At 46.6% G+C, this 16111-nt stretch overlaps 1 protein-coding gene across 1 annotated transcript in view; it reads right to left on the bottom strand.

The window, feature by feature from the left end:
• Positions 1-2270: 2270 nt before the first annotated feature.
• LOC121271485 (beta-1,3-N-acetylglucosaminyltransferase lunatic fringe-like) overlaps positions 2271-16111 on the bottom strand; it is a 55472-nt gene continuing 41631 nt past the window's right edge. The window contains exons 3-8 of the mRNA XM_041177466.1: positions 15511-15613; positions 14485-14638; positions 11571-11656; positions 9486-9651; positions 7530-7615; positions 2271-2948 (exon numbers count right to left, since the gene is read on the bottom strand). Coding sequence (XP_041033400.1) covers positions 2897-2948; positions 7530-7615; positions 9486-9651; positions 11571-11656; positions 14485-14638; positions 15511-15613 — 647 coding nt within the window. The 3' untranslated portion in view covers positions 2271-2896. The remainder of the gene's footprint in view (positions 2949-7529; positions 7616-9485; positions 9652-11570; positions 11657-14484; positions 14639-15510; positions 15614-16111) is intronic.

Raw genomic sequence — 16111 nt, 5'->3', positions numbered from 1 at the left:
GTCTTTGTTTAAAATACAGCTTTTTTCTGTTATTTGTTCATGTGATTTGGGCATCGCTGGCAAGGCCAGCATTTATTGCCCATCCCTAATTGCCCTTGAGAAGGTGGTGGTGAGCCACCTTCTTGAGCCGCTGCAGTCCCTGTGGTGTAGGTACACCCACAGTGCTGTTAGGGAGAGAGTTCCAGGATTTCGACCCAGTGACAGTGCAGGAACGGCCGATATATTTCCAAGTCGAGATTAGGGGGAAACTTGCAGCTCCAGTCCTCCTGTGAGTGGCCCCGTTTGAACTTAGGGATAGCGGCAGGTCTGAAGAGGGGAAATTATCTTTTAGATGCAGGACTGCAAAACTTTTTGGAAAACATAAATATCCCCAGGGAGCGGGCGAAAAGTTCAATATATTTTACAAGGTTGCTTGCGCTTGGTGTCAAATTTCAATTCATTATTAATCTACAATATGAGTCTATTAGAGGAGAATGAATAAAATATAAAAGTAGAAATGGCCAAGGGAACAAAATGATTAACAAATGCACAACAATCCATTGTTCTTGTGTGGAAGTGATTGAAAATGAGGCAAAGAATATTGCCCATTTTTGAAATTTTAAAAATCACTCAGCGATCCTCGTAACTCAAAGCTCTCTGGTTTTGAGAGGGCCGATTTAAAGGGCCACTCCTGCAGTTGTGAAGGAAGCTCCTGATGCTACGACCTGACATTGTCTATGTGGCTCTGTGGGTAATTGCATTCAGACACACAGGCCCAGGGAGGTCCTCACTTCAGTTCCTCCTCTCCGCTGGCCAATTTTATTCAGGGCAGCCCGGCACTGAAGTGCTACAACCACCTTTAGTGCCTCTGGGCTTAAGATTGTTTGGTGAAGGTGGGGGAGCGAGGGGGGAGGGGGTGTGGTTTGGAGGGTGATGGGGGTGTTGTGGGGGAAAGCACCTTGTCCCTGATTCTTTGGCTGTCACCCACACTGAAAAACACCTACGTGCAGATTGTGACCTTAGCTGAGATCCTCCGCACGTGAGGGAAGAGGTGGGCAATTTTTGCACAGTAAGATTCCACAAACAGCACCATGATAAATGGCCAGGCAATTTGTTTTTTTTTTTATTCATTCATTTCTACAGGACATGTGCGTCATTGGCTAGGCCAGTGTTTATTGCCCATCCCTAATTGCCCTTGAGAAGGTGGTGATGAGCAGCCTTCTTGAACCGCTGCAGTCCATGTGGTGTAGGTACACCCACAGTGCTGTTAGGGAGGGAGTTACAGGATTTTGACCCAGCGACAGTGAAGGAACGGCGATATATTTCCGAGTCAGGATGGTGAGTGGCTTGGAGGGGGCTCCCAGGTGGTGCCCTTGTCCTTCTAGATGGTAGTGGCGGAGGTTTAAAAGGTGCTGTCTAAGGAGCCTTGGTGAATTCCTGCAGTGCATCTTGTAGATGGTACACACTGTGGCTACTGTGTGTCGGTGGTGGAAGGAGTCAATGTTTGTGGATGTGGTGCCAATGAAGTGGGCTGCTTTGTCCTGGATGGTGTCGAGCTTCTTGAGTGTTGTGAGAGCTGCACTCATCCAGGCAAGTGGGGACTTTTTCATCACACTCCTGACTTGTGCCTTGTAGATGGTAGACAGGCTTTGGGGACTCAGGAGATGAGTTACTCATCGAGGGTTCCTAGCCTCTGATCTGCTCTTGTAGCCACAGTATTTATATGGCTAGTCCAGTTCAGTTTCTGGTCAATGGTAACCGCTAGATGTTGTCAGTGAGGGATTCAGCAATGGTAATGCCATTGAATATCAAGGTGCATTGCTTAGATCACTCTTGTTAGAGATGGTCATTGCCTGGCACTTATGTGGCATGTATGTTACTTGCCACCTGTCAGCCCAAGACTGGATATTGTCCAGGTCTTGCTGCATTTGGACAAGGGCTGCTTCAATATCTGAGGAGTCACGAATGGTGTTGAACATTGTGTAATCATCAGTGAATATCCCCACTTCTGACCTTATGATGGAAGGAAGGTCATTGATGAAACAGCTGAAGATGGCTGGGCCTGTTTCTTTTGGTGGCATTGGTTGAGAGGGAAATGCTGGCCAAGACCCTGGGAAAATGCCTTTCCAAATGATCCTGTGGGATCAATTGTGTGGCCATCCAAGAGGGCTCAGGCTCATAGGGAATGCTTGAACCCAGAAGAGACTGAGATACAAGTGAAAACAATCCAGTTAATCGAATATTCAGAAGAATGCGAACTTAAACATTACAAAACAGGGAGAACACCAGCATCATGAAAACTATAAATCTTTAGCATTTTTAATTAAAAAAAAATATATTTTCCAGGCTTTTGAAGAGATGTTCAACATTGTGGTCAGGAAACAGCCAATCAGTTAGCTTCTTACTGCACGGTGTGGCATCACTGCCTTTCTTTGAACCTTTGAGAATTCATCACACAGGCTCCCTCGCCAACAAACAGGGCCGACTTCATCATTCACTAAAAGGCACCCTGTGTGGGGAAGCTTCATTCAGAGTTCTCCCCTAAGTGAGGGGGAAAGAAATAAGATAATATATACTTTTAAAATATTTCCTCTTTCAAAATAGTTCCCGATCAAGGGCCTAGTTGAAGTCTTGTGCTTCTTATTTACTGTCATATCTCTTTTGTTCATAGTTGAAGGCCGCTAATTACGAACACCATGGAAGAGTGGCCATTTTCTTACCACCGTTCAAGTAATGATTGTCCAGCTCAGTCAACTCGACTCTTCAGTTTTAGTTATCCTTCTTTCCTCTCTCTCTCTCTTTTTAAACTTGACACCATTTTCTGTAAATGGAAGTGGCCCAAAGTGCTTTCCGAAAGTGCAGAGTTGGCAGTGCATGACCTTTAATCCTCACCATGACAGAGGTCAGGGGTGTCCTCTTAGGGACACCAAGGTGTTTCTGGGTAAAGTAAACAGTGAATGGACTTGAATCTGTGGAAGACAAAAGAAGTTACATTTTTTTTCCCAAACGATTATAATTTTGTTGGTTTAATCTGTTTTTCTGCCCATGTGCTTTCTCCCCCCTTCTCTTCCTCCCCAGGAGACAATGACTTCCTGCTGCAGATTTCTTAATGTCTGTGCATCCTGCGCATGTTGAGTGTCAGCAGGTTATTTGTCCACAGTGAGGAGGTTAATCACTGTCCCTCCCTCCCCCAATGCTCCACAGAACACACACACTCACATGGACACAGATCCAGATACATCCACACTCACACACACACACACACACACACACACACACACACACACATACAATGACACACACACACACATACACACACAAAGACATACAATGACACACACACACACACACACACATATACACACACAAAGACATACAATGACACACACACACACACACACACACACACATACACACACAAAGACATACAATGACACACACACACACATACACACACACACACAAAGACATACAAAGACACACACACACACACATACACACACACACACACACATACACACACACATACACACACACACACACACACAAAGACATACAAAGACACACACACACACATATACACACACAAAGACATACAATGACACACACACACACACACATATACACACACAAAGACATACAATGACACACACACACACACACACACACACATACACACACAAAGACATACAATGACACACACACACACATACACACACACACACACACATACACACACACATACACACACACACACACACACAAAGACATACAAAGACACACACACACACATACACACACACACACACACACACACAGACACACACACACACACACACACACAAAGACACACATACACAGACATACAAAGACCACAAAGAGGCTCACATGCACGGGACACACATGCACACAGAGAAACACGTGCACATACACAAAGACACAGAGGCATATGTGTGCACACACACACACACTCACACACACACATAAGTGCATGCACACACACGCTCACACACATGCACACACACAGGCAAGCACATACATGCACGTGCATGCACACAAAGAGACATGTGCACACACATGGATGCGCAAAGGAACACGCACACATCACACACACAAAGACACAAAGAAGCACATGCAAACACATAAACCCACACAAAGAGGCACGCGTGCACAAAGACACACAGACAAATCAAAACTTTACTGGATTATAGACTCCAGTATATAGAGTATTAATTGCAACATGCTAATGCCAACCTGAGAGCATAGGAGCTCCAGAACTGAATGCTGTTGTCTTTCCTTTCTTCTGATGGAAAGATGATTTTGAGGTAATGATTATTAATGGAGCGGCAGCAGGAAACAAATCAGGCTCAAGGTGCCCTCATTAAACCAGCAGGCCAGGGAGTCGGCTACAATTGGGGAGCAGTATGATACCCTACTGTCTTTGATAGCAAAGCTGAGGTATACCCGATTTGCTCCCCTCCCTTTCTGGATTTTGTGTGTTTGATTTGTGTCACAGCACTCAAATTTTAACTCAATGTTACAGAGCAAGGGCCCAGGCCTCACTTCAGGCCTCTAATCCCGGCTACTCCGGACTATCCCTGGCCAGTGTCCCACCTTCCACCCTCTGTAACCTTGAGCTCATCCAAAACTCTGCTGCTCATTTCCTAGTTTGTATCCAGACCGCTGACCTATCACCTCTGTGCTCGCTGACCTACAACGGCTCTCGGTCAAACAAACATCTCGATATTAAAATTTTCATCCTAGTTTTCAACAACCGCCAGGATTTCGCCCCTTCCAAGCTGTGTATACCCCTCAACCCTATAACATGCAGAGATGTCTGCGCTCCCCCAATTCTGACCTCTTGCGCATTCCTGATTTTAATCACTCCACCTTTGGGGTCTTGCCTTCAGCTGTTTGACTCCTAAGCTCTGGAATTTCTTCCTTACACCTCTCTGCCTTGCCCGGGGGAACAGCACCTCATCTTCTGATTAGGCCCTTGACAGCCTTCAGGCTCAACATTATGTTCAACAGCTTCAGGCCGTGAACTGTGTCCTCCATTTTGAATTTCTCCCCCCACCCCCCCCAGCTATCCAAGTGCTAGTTTGTATCTTATTTTAATGCTTTTGCTTTCAAAGCTGACCTTCTTTCTTCTATTAACACCTACTCTGGACTATTACTGTCTGTCTTTACTACTACCATTACCACTCACTTTGTCTTTTACCCCATGGCGTCTTTGCTATTTAGTCTCTCTTGCCCGCTAACCTTTGCCTGGACTTACCCCAGGTTCCACTTGACTCTCCTCACTTTCCCAACAGCATAAAACCCAGCACATTCCTACCTCTCTTCAGTTCTGAAGAAGAGCCATATTGGACTCGAAACGTTAACTCTGTTTCTGTCTCCGCAGATGCTGCCAGACCCGCTGAGTTTTTCCAGCACTTTCATTTTCTCTCTGCCTTGCTATCTCACTTTTCTTCTTTAAGAAGCTGCTTAAAACCAACCTCTTCGAGCTAGCTATTGGTCACCAACCCTAATATTTCATTATATGGCTCAGCCTCAAACTTTGTCTGATGATACTCCTGTGAAGCATCTTGGGATGTTTTACTATCTTAAAGGCGCCCATTACGATGCAAGTTATTGTTCATTTTTAACCCCCCTTCCACCCGACTGACCTTGGGCAGGCTGGGTTAAAATAAACCCCCTCAAATGCCTGAAAACGGACTCTGAAGATCAATTCCGACAGGCGACTGGAAAGTTGGCCAAACAGTAGCCAACTTTTCCCATTGCCACACTCACCAGTCCTCGCAATTCTTTTCCCCAATTGCTATGCTAACTGGGCAGAAATTCCCAACCCCCAACTGGAGATTTTTTTATTCCCTTCCCATTGGTCACTTCCCAGGAAAGATGCTGGACTGCTCCCAGCTTCCCTCCAATGAGCTATACAATCAACTGCTCATGCAAGGCAAGTCACCAAGAGCCTGCAGACTGTGTGGTAAAGGGCAGGTTCTCTCTGGTCAGTCCTGATGTATAAGCTGATTTTGTAAATGGGCCAAGTTTGTCAACAGCAACAAAAGCTGCGTAGAGTCTCCAGGGAGCGAGAACAAAGCATTCAGAAAAGGCACTAGGCAACAAATGTACCTTTAGTTTGAAAAGCTTACACTTTGTTTCCCAGGACGACCTGACCCTGGGTTTCCAACTGTTGATGGTGTTGCTAGAGGCACACAGGAGTGGCCTGGGAGTGATTGCCTTAAAGAGATTCCCTTCCCTGTGGGCAAGCCCCTGTTCTTTTCCTTATGCTCATTCACGGGGTGTGGGGCTTCGCTGGCTGGGTCAGCATTTATTGCCCATCCGTAATTGCCCTTGAGAAGGTGGTGGTGAGCTGCCTTCTTGATCTGCTGCAGTCTGTGTGGTGTAGGGACACCCACCTTGCTGTTAGGAAGGGCGTTCCAGGATTTTGACCCAGTGACACTGAAGGAACGACGATATATTTCCAAGTCAGGATGGTGTCTGGTTTGGAGGGTAATTTGCAGGTGGTGGTGTTCCCATCTATCTGCTGCCCTTGTCCTTCTAGATGGTAGAGGTTATGGATTTGGAAGATGCTGATGAAGGAGCCCTGGTGAGTTGCTGCAGTGCATCTTGTAGATGGTACACACTGCTGCTACTGTGCATCAGTGGTGGAGGGATTGAATGTTTGTGGATGGGGTGCCAATCAAGTGGGCTGCTTTGTCTTGGATGTTGTCGAGCTTCTTGAGTGTTGTGGGAGCTGCACTCATTCAGGCAAGCGGAGAGTATTCCATCACACTCCTGACTTGTGCCTTGTAGATGGTGGACAGGCTTTGGGGAGTCAGGAGGTGAGTTATTCATTGAATGATTCCTAGCCTCTGACCAGCTTTTGTAGCCACAGTATTTATATGGCTAGTCCAGTTCAGTTTCTGGTCAATGGTAACCCCCAGGATGTTGATAGTGGGGGATAAAGCAAAGGTAATGCCATTGAATGTCAAGTGGCAATGGTTAGATTCTATCTTGTTGGAGATGGTCATTAGGGAGAAAGTTCCAGGATTTTGACAGTGAAGGAACAACAATATAGTTCCAAGTCAGGATGGTGTCTGGTTTGGAGGGTAACTTGCAGGTGGCGGTGTTCCCATGTATTTGCTGCCCTTATCCTTCTAGATGGTAGAGGTTATGGGTTTTAAAGATGCTGTTGACGGAGCCTTGGTGAGTTGCTGCAATGCATCTTGTAGATGGTACACACTGTTACCATGGCGTGCCAGTGGTGGAGGGAGTGGATGTTTAAGGTGGTGGATGGAGTGATCACATCAGCTCCCTCACCCCTCCCCTACCCTCAAAAAGGGCAGGGACTCAATAACCCAAGATCCACAGATCGAACAAGAAGCCTCTCACTCCATGAGGCTAGTCAATGAGGAGCCATCCATCATTTCCATCTTGTATACATTATCCACCACTGCATGGAACAGCCGAGATCTCAGATTCTTAACCAGTCAAATATCTCTATTATTCACAATGAAGCAATACTGGGGGTACAATGTATTCACCTGGAAGGGTCTTCATCAACAGAAAACGCTCCTTTCATCTCGATTATGTTTTTCTTGTTCTCAAAGGTCCCATAACTTAAAGTGACCTAGAAATAATCATTTTAAACAGTATTTGCAGTTAAACAGTACTTGTAGTTAAATGTTAAATATAAACAATGTTAGATTTTTAGAAAGATATTTAAGTTTCCCTCAGCCCACTAAACTCTCCCACTCCCTTGAGGTCAAACCTCAATGGACGACCCCTTAGTTTTAAATAGTGACCCTGGTTCTAGATTCCCCCACCAGAGGAAACTTCCTCGCCCCCATCCACCCTGCCAAGACACCTCCGGGTCTTACACGTTTCAATCAGGTCACCTCTCAAGTTCCATATGAAAGGCTTCCACACAAGAGTAAGGCATCCTGGGTAAAATATGCAAGGTTGCCAAGGGCAAAAACAAAATACTGCAAATCTGAAATAAAAACAGAAATGTTGGAAATGCTCAGCTTCTCTGGCAAAGAGAGAGAGAGAGAGAGACGGAATTAATATTCCAAGGCCATTGGCTTTTCCTCAAGGCCAGGAAGTTTGAATTGAAATAGGTTTTAAGCAAGTGAGAGGGTCGAGGGTGGAGAAAATGAACAAGACAGGCAGCCTGTGGAAGACAGGAGAGATTAAATGGCAAACAATTTGGTAGATGCGAGGCCAAATGGGAGTGGAAATGGAGCAAGTGAAGAAACCGGAAGACCTGCCTAGACGAGATGTGAATGGCAGAGGGATGAACAGCTGCTGCCAGAAAGCAACAACAAGGGAAGAGCAAGAATGGAACTGAAACCTGCAAAGGAAAAGGAAACAAAATAGAGGCAGAGATTACAGGGCTGAAATTGTTGAACTTGATGTTGAGCCTAGAGGTAAATAAGGAATTGACTTTGAGATGGGGGAGGCAGCAGGCGCTAGGTAAGGGAATGATGTTGGGCTGGGGAGATGTAGAGAGTGGACTGTCCCTTCTACTGCTGATCTGCGTAAATCCGCATATTTCTGAAACGATGTGTAAATTGGTTTTATACACAGACGGTATTAAATTATCAGGGGTGGTACAGTTTATCAAAGCACCTGATCAATTACAAATAGGTCATTTTTAAAAATTCTTTCATGGGATGTGAGTGTCACTGGCAAGGCCCAGCATTTGTTACCCATCCCTAATTGCCCTTGAACTGAGTGGCTTGCTAGGCCATTTCAGAGGGCAGTTAAGAGTCAACCACATTGCTGTGGGTCTGGAGTCACATGTGGACCAGACTGGGTAAGGACAGCAGATTTCCTTCCCTAAAGGACAAGAGTGAGTCAGATGGGTTTTTAGCAACAATCGATGATTGTTTCATGGTCACCATTACTGAGGCTCGCTTTCAATTCCACATTTTAAAAAATTTATTAATTGAATTTAACTTCCACCAGCCCCTGCTATGATTTGAACCCATGGCCCACAGAGAATTAGATGGACCTCGGTATTACTAGTACAGTGACATGACCATTATACCACAGTCTCCCCAAGAGCCAGCAGCAAGAGGTGGAATTCAATACCGATTCTTTACCCAGAGAACGGCTAGAATATGAAACTCGCTACCACAGGGGATAGCTGAGACAAATAGTGTAGATGCAAAGTCGGATAGGAATATGAGGGAATAGGTGGACAGGCTGATAGGGTTAGAAGAAGATGGATAGGAGGTGTGGCACTGACCAGTTGGGCCGAATGCCCTGCTTTTGTGCTGTAAATTCCAAGCAATGCTATGTACAAGGGTCTCTTTGCGAAAAATCACAGTTAAGAACTGTTTCCATAGCAATGGTGCACTGGTGCATCATCAGTTTACTGAATCCACAGGCAAGGAGGGAAATGCAACGAATGTTCCATCTGTCAAATTGTGCATCTAACGGTGAACCCGGCTGGAGCCCTGTGATTCCGCTTGGAAGACGGTGGTGGGACATACCTGGCTTTGAACCTGGGATTTAGAGACAAGCTGCAAGTTCTCGAGGTGGGAGTGGAAGAGTGGGCTTCGAATCAGATTCACGCCCAGGATGGCCTCAATGATATAACCGATGGTGCAGTCGTCAGGGAGACGGATCCTCTCTGCGGTATTCATAAAATGTCCGTCGCTGATTGAAAAAGAAATCATCGGGTTTTTTTTCAAATCTAAGTGTCCCAACATAATCACTATAATAAAATGGTGCAAATTTAACATCTTTAATAAGAGCATGTTAGGTAGCAGTGTGAGGGCCCTGTTTCTTAGCCTCTATTTTTATTCTCTCTCTCAGGCTAACCCAACCTGCCAGGAAATCCCCTCTCTATTTGGATGGAACCTGCTGCTGGGAACAGCTTACACAACACCCACAACGGTCACTCTCATCCCCTCCCAGGGAAATCTCCAGCCATTTACAATGAAATTTTCATGTCCCCCAGAGATTGGGTTGCCAACTCTGAAGCTCTTGGGACAGAAAGAGTTTTACATTCAACCAGAGGCATTTAGAATTAGAGCTGCATGAACTGTTATCTCTCCCTGGCAGACTCCTTCCGCTGGTACATGTATGTATGGTAGCCTCAAGTGGACAAAATTCACAATGCAATTTTCAGAACACTAAAAACTCTGCTTGGGCGAATTCTAGAGGTTTCATCATATGACCTTTTGCCTCCAATGGCCCCATCCTACACTCCAGCCATTGGTCGACTGATAAAACCACCTTCCCACAGCCAATTGGAAAGTGAATAGGTATTTCATTAACTGATTTTTTAAGAAGTTATTCTTTCCTGGGATGTGGGAGTCGCTGGCAAGGCCAGCATTTGTTACCCATCCCTAATTGCCCCTGAATTGAGGGCCTTGCTGGGCCATTTCAGAGGGCAGTTAAGAGTCAACCACATTGCTGTGGATCTGGGGCCACATGTAGGCCAGACCAGAAAGAGTGGCAGATTTCCTTCCCTAAAGGGCATCAGTGAACCAGATGGCTCTTTACAACAATTGATGATAGTTACACAATCAACATTACTGAGACCAGCTTTGTATTCTAGATTTTATTAATTGAATTAATTGCTATGGTGGGATTTGAACTCGTGTCCCCAGAGCATTAGCCTAGGCCTTTGGATTGCTAGTTCCAATGCCATTATCACTGCAGCACTGCCTGAAGAATTAGATGACTCTTAAATGTCAGTCAAACACCCCAACTCCAATATGTTTAGCACTAATGGATGAAAGCATTCAAAGGTTTTTTTTAGCATAAAGGGATGTAGTGATGGTAGTGCAATGGTAATATCACTGGACTACTAATATAGAGGCCCAGGCATGGGTTCAAATCTCACCACAGCAGCTGGTGGAATTTAAATTCAATTAATAAAGTTAAAAGCTAGTTTCAATAATGGTGACCAAAGGTCACATTCAAAGCAATTATCATTAAAAACTCATCTGGTTCACTTATTACCCTTTTAGGGAAGGAAATCTACCATCCTTACCTAGTCTGGCCTACATGTGATTCCAGACCCACAGCAATGGTTGACCCTTAACTGCCCCTCTGAAATGGCCTGAGCAAGCCACTCAGTTCAAGGGCAATTAGGGATGGGCAACAAATGCTGGGCCTGGCCAATGACACCCACATCCCATAAAAGAACAAAGGAGAGAAAGTGCAGGAAAGTGGCATTGAGGTAGATGATCAGTCATGATCTAATTAAATGGCAGAGCAAGATGGGCTGAATGGCCTCCTACTGCTCCTGGCCATTGCTCCCAACAGTTTCCCAGGGATTGATCTTTAAGTACTGGAGGCTTCAGGTTGGCAACACATTTAAAAGCTGTTTCCTTCCTTTCTACTCCTTTTTAACCTTTAATCCTACCACTTGGGCCTCAGGCCTAGGCCAAGCTTTCACTATTTAAAGGAAGAAACAATAAGTGATCGGTAAGAGTCGTAGAAAAACCAACATTAGACTAGAATCATGCAATGTTTGGATCTAGGGAGACTGTGGGTCACAAAGTATTCCCCTCAAAACAACACAGTCCACTTACACCCCCAATAATCTGCATCTGCACACCTACCTTGCCCAAGGTGCCATCTTCAGTGCCAGCCCCCGGTTAATACAAAACCCGGCTCCGCCGGTGGCAAACCAAAAAAAGACCGATTTCTGTAAAAATGACAATCAAATGATTATTCACGGTCACGTTCACCTGACATTCTGCTGTGTTTAATAAATAAGAAAGAGAGTCTCGCGTCCATAAAGGAGAGTTACGAGGTCGTGGCCGGGACTGGAAAACTGCAGCGACGAGGAGGGGTCGGATGGTCTGGGCTTGTTCTCCCTGGAACAGAGGAGGCCGGGGGTTGGTGGTGGGGGGGGGGGTTTGATTGACATGTACAAAGTTGTGAGGGGCCTGGATAAGAGGCGATGAGGAGGGCCTACTCATTTCAGCAGAGGGGTCAGTGACCAGGGGGCATAGATTGAAAGTGATTGGCAGAAAGGTTAGAGGGGAGACGAGGAAAAGTTCTTTTCCTCCAGGTCTGGAACTCACTGCCTGAAAAGGGAGGCAGGAACCCGCAGCTCATTTACAGGGTGTCTGGATATGAACCTGGAGCACCGGAACCTGCAGGGTTACGGATTAAACACTGGAAAGTGGGATTAGGCCGGGTGGCTCGTTTTATGAGCAGCGCAGACACGATGGGCCGAGTGGCCACTTTCTGTGACTTAAATTTTCTGTGAGAAGTGTTTATCCCCCGTCGGTGGGGGATGGGGTGGGGGTATGTGCGGGGGGCAGGGTGGGGGGGGGTGGGGGTGTGTGCGGGATGCAGGGTGGGATGGTGTGCGGGTGGGGGGGTCAGGGTGGAGGGGGTGGTGGTGGTGTGCGGGTGGGTGGGGGGGTGTGTGGGGGGGTCAGGGTGGGGTCAGGGTGGGGATGGGTGTGTGCGGACGGGGTGAACTCGAACCTCGCGAGTCTGCGCTCGACAATGTCCCTGGGGCCCAGGACCTGCCTCTGGGGAGATGAAGAGTTTATTTTTTCTCTGAAAATGTAAAATGTGATGAAACTTCCCCTCATGTGGCTTCTGTTAAATTAAAACTTAAAATCTTTCTTTTGTTTTTATTTGCTTTAGGGCACCTCACACAATCCCGCCCGTGGCTGAAGTTTCCTAACCAGTGCCAAGGCCACTCGGCCTATCGCCTGACCACCTGCCTTTAAGGCCGGACGGGTGGCGAAATAATTCTTTTTATCACCTTGTTAATGGCCTTAACTGGCCTTTTAACAGTTAGCGGCCGCGCTGCCAACACTGGCACGGTCACACTGACCGAAATATCGCACGTCTGTGCGTTGGCGTCGGGACACTCGCCTGACGTCAATGGCGCCATTTTATGCTGGAGTGGGACACAGGCCCCGCCACCCAGGTAAAAACTTTGCCCCGTGATTCTTTAAAGCTTCAAGCCCGCTGCAGATACACATTCCACCACTGGGTGGAGCTTCAGGCAGCCTAACAAACACTGAGGGAACTCCAATCCCCACATGGGGAGAGGCACTTGGAAAATCTACCAAAACAGCGAGATAGAGTGAGCTGTTCTCCATGGGCCAGCGCTCTACAATTTTCCACAACGGTTCTGGATTAGGGACAGGGAAAATAAATCCCAGCTGTCACTCAGTTGGTACCGCTCTCTCTCCTCAGACCTGTCCAGAGACCCGAGCACAGAAGTTTAGGCCGATACTCCCAGTGTAGCACTGGGAGAGTGCTGCACTGTCACAGGTGCCGCCTTTCGGATGAGACGTTAAACCCCTCCTCAGTGGATGTAAAAGATCTCTTGGCACCATGTTTGAAGGAGAACAGGGGAGTTCCCCCTGGTGTCCTGGCCAATATTTATCCTTAAAATCAATGTCACAAAAACAGATTTTCTGGTCATTGTCACATTGCTGCTTGTGGAATCTTGCTGTGCACAAATTGGCTGCTGTGTTTCCTCTATTACAACAGTGACTGCACTTCAAAAGTACTTGATTGGCTGTGATACGCTTTGAAACCTCCTGAGGTCATGAAAGGTGCTATATAAATGTGAGTCTTTCTTTTCTTCCCAGCTCTGATTCCTGCACAGTGCAACCTTCTAGAAGTGGGGACAGGGTCAGACTGAGCATCGGAATCTTCCATCGTAAGCGAGTATGCTAACTCACAGTCAAGAAACATAAATAGCTGCTCAATGGGCCATTGATGACCATGGACTGTACCCAAGTGAGGGAGCTGCTCGCCAACATTACTATGATTAAGGGCAAAATGTTGCCTAGAAAAATGGATAAACTTCCCACAATTGTGGAACCCTTAATCTGTAATGTGCACCCACGGTTAAAACAAGGGCCTTTACAATGCAAATACCCTGCAATACTGCACTCGGACATCAGCCAAGAATATTATTCCCAATTCCAGGAGCAAGGCTTGAAGTGACAGCCTCCTGACTCAAAGCCAAGAGTCCTGCCAACCAAACCAGGCCAAGGCTTATTGTAAATCATCGGCATTGGCACTGACAACGCCACCTGTGGGCACTACACGACTAAGGCAATGGCGTGGCCAGGTATCCCTCACGCACGCTGTCCATCTAACCCTCCCCTCCCTCGCCACCCACACACCAGAACCATAAGCAACAACGCTTCAATTCCTAAAGGGTGTGCCAGTGTGTACAGACCCGTGCTGTAATACTCACTTGTGTAAAGTGCCGGGTAAGGCAAAATGCCCAACAACATTAATTAAAATAAACCAAAACAGAAAGAGTGGTTGGAGTAGATTCAATAGCAACTTTCAAAAGGGAATTGGATTAGTCTTTGAAGGAGAAAAATGTCCAATGCTATGGGGAAAAAGCAGGGGCTGTGTGACTAGTTCGAAGAGCCAGCACAGCCACGATGGGCCAAGTGGCCTCCTGTGATGTATAATTCTATCGCCATAATTGTGAACCCAGCGAAAATTTTTTTTAGAACATATTCTTAAGTCGCTCACTGTTTTATTGTTAGGCAATTTTTCAGACGCCTCGATTGGTCGGTCCAGGCTGGGCTTTCCAATGTAGACATCCTGCATGGGAGGGAAGGTTGACAGCAAGTTCAGCAGGGCACGTACGTTGACATAATTATCATCATCGACATGGCAAAACCACCTAGAGAATCATTACAAGGAGGGCAGAGGTTAGAGCTGGACAATTCTCACTGAGATAAAGCCTGCAGACACTAAATGAGGCAACTCAAGTGGAGCACCTTGAGCTCCATGGATGCCCTAAATGTTGTGGTGATGCCCCCCTCCCCGCTCAAGCCAGTGTAACATTTGCAGATGCAGAATCCTGGGTAGAGGAAGGGCGATGACAACCTGCTTGAGAGGTGACGTCTCCGAGCCGAGAGTCCTCAGGGCCTCAGCAACTGAAGGCAGGAATGTGGACCAAGGTCTGGACTCAAATACAGGAGAGAAGTAACATTGTAAAGTGGTTGCATTGAGTGGGCAGTGGGGAGGAGGGCATGGTCCAATGGGCAGAGAGTCATGAGGTGCCATGTCTTGTGGTGCCACATGTAGTGATATCCGTGTTGCCAATGCTCACAACAGGCCTCACAGTCTCTTTACAGTGCAGAAGGAGGCCATTCGGCCCATTGAGTCTGCACTGGCTCTCTGAGTCGATTACAGCCTTGTTTTTGTTTTACTTTTCAAGGCTGTTTTCCAAGATGATTCCTCTCCCCGGGAACTGATACATTTAGTCAGTGTTTAAATTTGCTCTAATCTGATATGGTGCCTTTCGGCTCTCCAGTATGATTCCGGTGTTACTCAAGCCATTCTGCTTCTCACCTTCTTTGGTTTTTAATCTCTATGGCAACGCTGGACAGTTGTGTTGCTTGAGTTCAATGGGGGAGAAAGGAACATAGAAGGGCATGGGCTTCCCTCTGTGCCGTACCATTCAATCATTTTTACGACTCACACTATGGTTCTCAACATTGACCCTCATTCACCCAGTCTGCCAGCATGGCCGCCAGCCCAACAACTTACTTCAGACGCGACGCGATGAACACATCATACTCGGCTGCCATCTTGCACGACAAGGCTTGGCGGCTGTGGGCTGATGAGCAGTTGGTGTTGATCACTCGATGACCTGTGCAGAGAGAAGCCAATGGCGCTTTGTATGAACACGATGGACACAGAATGACTCGGAGGGCTGAGATTCTGGCCGCTGACCGGCACAGACTCAAGACGGAACCAATCCGTACGCAGGGAAAAATCGGACAGCCAGCAGCTGAATTCCCATTCGTTTAGCCGGATGAGAACATTTCATCAACAGGAAAAGGCCATTCAGTCTGACCCTATCCCTTTCTTGCCTCAGCCCCACCCACTAACTGCCTTCATCTATCAGCCTATATCTCTCCAAACATATCTCCCCCTGACAAGGGCGACTACATTTCATTAATAAAAAAGCACTTTGGGATGCCTGAGCTCCTGACATTATAAAAAGACGAGTTATTTCCTTTTCTAAATGTATTCAGTCACCCATTGAGCCTATTTCATTCAAACTGTCATTTCCTGATAAGATATTGCTCCCCTTACTATTCATATTAAAACACCACAAGGCATTTATTTGCCTGGTTTTTCCTTT

Source organism: Carcharodon carcharias, chromosome 31 (assembly GCF_017639515.1).
Source record: "Carcharodon carcharias isolate sCarCar2 chromosome 31, sCarCar2.pri, whole genome shotgun sequence".
Taxonomy (NCBI): Eukaryota; Metazoa; Chordata; class Chondrichthyes; order Lamniformes; family Lamnidae; genus Carcharodon; species Carcharodon carcharias.
Note: the sequence above shows the minus strand (reverse complement) of the source record. Positions and strands in the feature narration are given on the sequence as shown.